This window comes from Crocodylus porosus, unplaced genomic scaffold, assembly GCF_001723895.1.
Source record: "Crocodylus porosus isolate Cpor-Errol unplaced genomic scaffold, CroPor_comp1, whole genome shotgun sequence".
Classification (NCBI taxonomy): domain Eukaryota; kingdom Metazoa; phylum Chordata; order Crocodylia; family Crocodylidae; genus Crocodylus; species Crocodylus porosus.
The window spans coordinates 120,912-127,429 of record NW_017728953.1 but is presented as its reverse complement, the minus strand read 5'-3'; the positions used below and the strand labels follow the sequence as shown (position 1 = coordinate 127,429).

Here is a 6,518-nt window from a genome sequence, read left to right as displayed (position 1 = left end):
TTGACCCAGCTGGGAATGGAGCCGCCGGGAGGGACGTGAGCGGCCGCGGGCACGGGGAGGAGCCGGCCCCGCTCGGTGCTGCCAGGGGCCGCGGGCTCCGCTTCCCGGGACATGCTGTCCTGGCACCGAACACCGCCCCCAGCTGCTGCCCACCCATGCCAGCGGGGCTGGGATTACAGGCCGCCCCACGAGCCCCTGCCCGAGACTCCCTCTTTGCTGAGAGCAGTATGGGTGCCATGACACAGCACATGGTCAGCCTGCAGGCAGCAGCAGCTGCATTGCTGGGGGTGGAGGGTCTGCCTTTTCTGGGCCCCTCCAGACAGGATGGGGCAGGGCTGCGGCTGCTGGGACTCCTGTCACCGCCAGGTCGGACCCGGGCTGCAGGTATGGGCTGTATTGCAGGGGCAGGTGGCTGCTGGGGTGGGCAGAGGTCTGGGTGGGGGTGGTTGTGCATTGTCTCTGGGGGCAGGGAGGGGGCAGCTCCCTCGCTGATGGTGGATGCAGCATTCCTCTAGCCTGGCCCGGTCCCAGGCGAGATCCATGCCCTGGCCCCCGGCCCTGGCTATTTATACAGTTGGCTGCCCTCTGCAGAGCCGCAGGGCGGGGAGGGCTGGGGCTGTGGTGGGCACTTGCTCCATGACCCTAGCCTCACACGCCATGCACTGGAGATCTGGGACTAGGTGCTTTGGGTGCAGGGAGGCCTGACACCCAGCAGTGCGGGGAAGGCAGGGAGGGGAGATGGGTTGTGCCTTCCCAGCTGAGCTGCAGGCGACTAATAGACAGGGATCAGCCCAGCTGTGCTATGGGGAAACTGTGGCACGGTGTGGGGCAATAGCTTACTGAGTGTCAAGCAGGTCAAGAGCCAAGCCTACGGGCTCCCAGCCAGGCCTGCTGTAACCACTAGGCTCCACCCTAGAGCTGAAAATAGAAGCCAGGTGTTCTGGCAGCGTCTCCAGCCTCTGTTTCACCCCCAGAATCGGATGAGCCAGGGCCCCTCGCCCTTGCCCGGTGTCCTCCGGCCCCAGTGACATCAGCAGCCAAGCCAGGAATAGCCCCGACGGCCCTGCTATAAATAGTCCAGGGGTGGTGAGCACACGCGGCTGCCCCGGCAGCCAAGGCGAGATGACACCCAGGTTTCACAGGGACAGGGAGGATATCTGCCACCATACCAGGGCTGGGCTGGGGGCAGGAGGACAGACCAAGCACTCCCAGGCTGCAGCGGGGCACTTGCCTGAGTGTGAGCGAGGACTGCGTGTTTCAGCCCTAAGTCGAAAAAATACCTGTGGCAGGCGGGGTGCCTCCTCCTGCCTCACTTTCCCACCGTAACCCTGCAAAAAATCAAGGGCCCTGATGCCCCTTGTGGGAACAGGTTGGTATCCCTTTAAGTCCCCGTGAGCCCTCCAGGGGTGCTCACCATGCCCCAGGTGCTTGGCGTGCGTACACACATACTAACTTCCTAACAGTTAAGCTGGCTTAACTTTATTTAAAGTTAACTATCAGAGGGCACGTTTACATGAGACACTACGTGCGCACTACGGACACTACGGACTTATTCTCCTCATGTGCTAGCATGCTAATACACAGTAGAATGAGTCTACTGCGCATTAGTATCACTAAAAAGGCGTGCGGGTACTAAACTTAACATGCCATACATACGGTGCGTTCATGCACGTGTAGAAACACCCAGAGCGCGCATATGAACATGGAGCAGAGTCGGGTTCAATGCCGTGCAAGATAAGACGGCTCTGAGGTGTGTTCCCTGGAAACATGTTAGTTGAAGGGATGGCTGCTGCCAGGACCAGGCACTGTATATGTGTACACTCCGATGTGGCTTAACTTAAGCCGATTTAATTAAGTCCCTTAGTTACCTCTCTTTATTTTTAAGTCAACTTAGTATGTGTGTAGCCCCGCCAAGCTGGGCCTGGCATCTCTGGGGCTGGCGAATGAGCCCAGGTGATGGAAAGGGGCAGAAAAAGGGTGGGGGGGGGCAAGGGAGGACAAAGCAAAGAAGCAAACCCTCCCACGGGCAGCTCTGCAGCCAGGCTGGGGGGCTGGAGCCAAGGCCGGGCACGGGCTGCCGGAGCCCCAGGCATGATCCCTGGGGCGAGCGAGCGGAGACACGCACGTGTGCCCCGTCCCAGTGACACACCTGCCTCGCCCCCGCACCCCGGCTCTGTACTAGCGCCTCTGCACGGTCCTCCAGCCCAGGGGGCGAGCTAGTGCCGGCCCACCCGGAAGTGGGGCGCTCTGGAACGGCCAAGCGAACTTCTCCGTGGTTGTTTTCTTCCTGGAGCGAACCAAGTGAGAGCGAGGCTGGGGGCTGTGCTCGGTGGTGGGTGGTTGCGGGTCGCGTGGGTCGCGAGAGCGGGGCGGAAGGGGCACTACCACGGCCCGGGGGTGATTCGGAGGCGCGGGGCGGCCCATTGGTCTCCGCAGTAGATGGTACACACCGCGCCCCCCCTCCGCGGCCGCGGGTGGGCCGGTCCGAGCGCCGCCCGATGGTTCATTCCGGGCGGGGGAAGCCGAGGGGTCGGCAGGCGGTGGCGAGCGCGGCAGGGGGAAACTGAGGCAGGGCTGGGCCGCTGCCCTTGTCCCCCCGGTGTGGGCTGCTGTCGTGTCCCCCTGGCCCTGCCTGTTTCCCTCCTCCCCCACTTCCTCCCTCAGGGCCCCTTGCCCCAGTTTCCCTCCTCTCCGCCCCCCCGGCCCTTGCCTCAGTTTCCCTCCCATCCCCCACTTCGTCAGGGCCCCTTTCTTGCCCCCGCCTCAGTTTCCCTCCCCCTGGCCCCGGGGTATCAAACTTCACTGCCTCCCGGGCTCACTGCACCCACTTGGCCCTGAAGAGCTGGGGCAGCCTGGTGTCCTCCAGGCATTCCTCTCTTGGGGCCTCAGTTTCCCAGTCTCTACAATGGGCATAAGCCGGTGGCAGGGGCAGGTCCAGGAGTCGTGGCAGAGCCACCCAGGCCCCGCGTGGCCATGTCCTGAGCCAGCCCTGTCCGCCGCAAGGGTGGGGGTCTCCCCTGGAGAGTGGGCAGCGCCGCCAAGTCCCAGCCCGGTTCTCTGCTTGCAGGGCGAACTCCGCCACGTCTCCCGCCTGGCTCTGGCACCATGAACTGCCGCTCGGAGGTGCTGGAGGTGTCGGTGGAAGGCCGGCAGATCGAGGAGGCCATGCTGGCTGTGTTGCACACCATCCTGCTGCACCGCAGCACCGGGAAGTTCCACTACAAGAAGGAGGGCACCTACTCCATCGGCACTGTGGGCACGCAGGACGTGGACTGTGACTTCATCGACTTCACCTACGTGCGCGTCTCCTCCGAGGAGCTGGACCGGGCACTGCGCAAGGCGGTCGGGGAGTTTAAGGTATTGAGTCTTGCCCGCAGGGTCCTTCCCCGGCACACGGCACGGCTGCCCAGGGAAATCGATCCCTCCTTGCTCGTGCTTGAAGAGCCACATCCTGCTCCCACCCAGCTGGCGCTGAGACTCTTGGCTCGGTGCGCTCTAAGGTGCCTCAGGCCTGATTCCCGGAGGTGCCCCTGAGAGAAGCTGCTAGGCACTGCCGGGCTTAGCCCTGAAAGGAAAGCATTCAGGACTGAAGGCCTCAGCTCTGGTGGGAGGCTGAGCTGCGAGCCCTCCAGGGGTCCTGAGCTGCTCCATGGCTGGGGCTGACAGAGTGACACGGCCTCCACGGAGCCTGCGAGGGCAGCGGGGTGGGCACCAAGGGCCTTCAGGGATGCGGGAAGTGAGGCAGTGACTTCCCACAACCAGGCGAGTGCGGAGACGCAAGGCCCCGTTGGCCAGGCCATGTGTGAGGCTCCGCAGTCGTGGGGTCCACGTGCCGTGGCTGATGGCATGTTGTGTGCCTGGCCCTGCCGGGGTGGGTGGGGCTCGATGCAGCTGGTGGTGCCCCTGCTGGCGTCTGTTCCACGCCCGCTCCCAGACAGATTGTGGCAGGGCTCCGGCAAAACAAAATCCAGAACATATGTTGCAGCGGGGTTTAATTAGGGGGATTTCGGGCACTGTGGCCTCAATCCGGCTGCCGGGCTCCGTGGCAGAGGGACGGGTGCCGCCTCCAGCCATTGCGGTCTATGTCTGTCACCAGCTCTGCTGGTCCCATCCTGTCCCGAGCAGTCACAGCCCAGAGAGGTGTGGTGCAAACATGAGCGCTGTGGGGTGCTGTGCAGAGCAGGTGTCACTGGACTCAGGCCAACGGCAGAGTCCCACGTCCCCCGTGCTCCTGCAGAAGCGCCCCAGGTTCATGGCTGATCCCTGGCCCGCCAGCCGTTCTCCTGCTGGGCCGAACGCATCAGCTCTGGAACCAGCTGCCTTTGGGTGAGGTCCTGGGGTGGGGCATGAAACCTTCCCAGGGAGCCGATGGCCCCATGCAGTCTGAGTGTGCCCATGTACTTGCTGGTGCAGCTGAGAACACGTCCATGCTGTGCCCTGTCTGCTGTGGGCTGGGAACATGGGCCACTAGGCGCTTTGCAGGGTCCAGTCCTCCTCTGCAGCCACAAGAACGAAACAAACCCAGTAGTTTGTTCTACACAACTTCCTGCCCATGGTTGCAGACAGGCTGACACAGAGGATGGGGCAACAGTCAGGGCTAGGTCACTGGCTTGACTTTGGCTTCTCCCTGCCATAGTTTTCCACTGCTGCAGTGGAGCTGGTGGCCCAGCACTGCCCTGCTGCACATAGGCGTGTGAGGTGCTGGGGTGCTGCACGCAGTAGGGGTGGGGGGCTCTGGGGGAAAGCCTGCACGGCACTGGCTACTGTGGCCCAGAGGACCCCTGACTCCAGTGCTCTCTCCCCAGGATGCGCTGCGCAACTCTGGCGGTGACGGCATGGGGCAGATCTCCCTGGAGTTCTACCAGAAGAAGAAGTCACGCTGGCCCTTCTCGGACGAGTGCATCCCCTGGGAGGTGTGGACCGTCAGGGTGAACGTGGTGAGCCTGGCCAATGAGCAGGAGCGCCAGATCTGCCGGGAGAAGGTGGGCGAGAAGCTGTGTGAGAAGGTCATCAACATTGTGGAAGTGATGAACCGCCATGAGTACCTGCCCAAGATGCCTACCCAGTCCGAGGTGGACAATGTCTTTGACACGGGCCTGAAGGACGTGCAGCCCTACCTGTACAAGATCTCTTACCAGATCACAGACTCCCTGGGCACCTCTGTTACTACCACCATGCGCCGCCTCATCAAGGACACGCTGGCCCTGTAGGGCCCAGCCCGGGGAGCACCTGCCCTTCCAGGCTTTCTGTCCAACTACTCCAGATGGATGCTCTGGACTCGGCCCCTCTGCAGCGTGTCCATCTGGGGTCGCCCAGAGTGCTCTGTGCCGTGTGCTGAGGCAGCTGCTCTCCCCTCCCACGCCCCAGATGCCCTGCTGTGCTGTGGCCCCATCCCCATGCTGCCCGCTCCCCTGGGGTCTCTGTCAGCTGCTAGGGGGAGGGGCCTCTATGAAGTGCTGCATGAACAGGAGATGTTCACCCCCATGGAGGCAGCAGTGGTGCCCAAGGCTGGGACCACGAGGCAAACCCCCCACGGCCTGGGCCTCTAGTCCTCCGCCTGGTGCGGAGAGGATGCCCTGGGCACATTGCCAGGCATTCGCATTGGTGCCATGCCTGGAGCTGCCACCTGTCTTTGTGTTCTGTAAAACAATAAATTTGTGTCCTGCTCCTCATGCCTCCTCGTCCTGGTAGAGAAGGACCCATGGGCTGTGCAGAGCAGCTGGGAGCCCTGCAGCCTGGGGCAGGTGCCTGGCTCCCCTTCCCCTCCAGCACAGAGCAAGCTCTCCACAGTGGAGCTCCCCTTTGTGAGGGACTCACATGGTCCCCATGTGGTAAACGCAGGCCTGGCCTCATGTCCCGTTCCCCATTGCCCCCTGCCCCCAACCGGTGCCCTGGCAGGTCACTGCAGTCATGAATGATCCTGTCTGGTCCCAGGAGTGCCCCTCTTGGCTGGGGTCAGTGCCACACAGGGTCGGGGGTTACTGCCACTGGGCCTGGTTCTTGTCCATGCAAGAAGCAGGTGAAGCCATGACTGAAGATGACTGGGGGGGGTCCCACATGCAGCTGACCTGCAGCCCTTGCCTGGAGCTGGGGGAGGAGGGGGGAATGACCCAGTTGGCATCATCCCAAACCAGGGGCAAGTGCAGTGGGAGGGCACTCTAGTGGCACCTCCCTGGGGCAGCCGCAGCCCCCCCACTCCCATCCCAACCAGGGCGGGAGACTCAGTGCAGGGGAAGCCAAGGGGGTTTCTTTTCCCCTGCTGCAGGAGCCTTGCTCTGATTGCTGGTGGCTGGTTCCCGGCTGGGCTGGGCTGGGCTGGAGCAGCGCTCCTTGACATCACTTAAACCCTCCCCCTCTGTGGCTGCCCTGCAGTCGCAGCCCAGCTCTGCTGGCACTCGTGGGGAAGCCTGCCTGGCGGTCAGTGCCAGAGCCCTTGGGTCATCGAGGGGAAGCAACCCCATCCAGCCTCACCCACCCTGTGATGAATGGCACCGTTTCCACCGGGGTCCCGACTGTGG

At 63.2% G+C, this 6,518-nt stretch overlaps 1 protein-coding gene across 1 annotated transcript; it reads left to right on the top strand.

Moving 5' to 3' along the window:
* Positions 1 to 2,793: 2,793 nt before the first annotated feature.
* Positions 2,794 to 5,670, top strand: ATG101 (autophagy related 101). The gene is made up of 2 exons (XM_019556481.1): positions 2,794 to 3,357; positions 4,806 to 5,670. The coding sequence occupies exons 1-2, from the start codon at positions 3,106 to 3,108 to the stop codon at positions 5,208 to 5,210; spliced, it is 657 nt and encodes a 218-aa protein (XP_019412026.1). The 5' UTR covers positions 2,794 to 3,105; the 3' UTR covers positions 5,211 to 5,670.
* Positions 5,671 to 6,518: the final 848 nt, after the last annotated feature.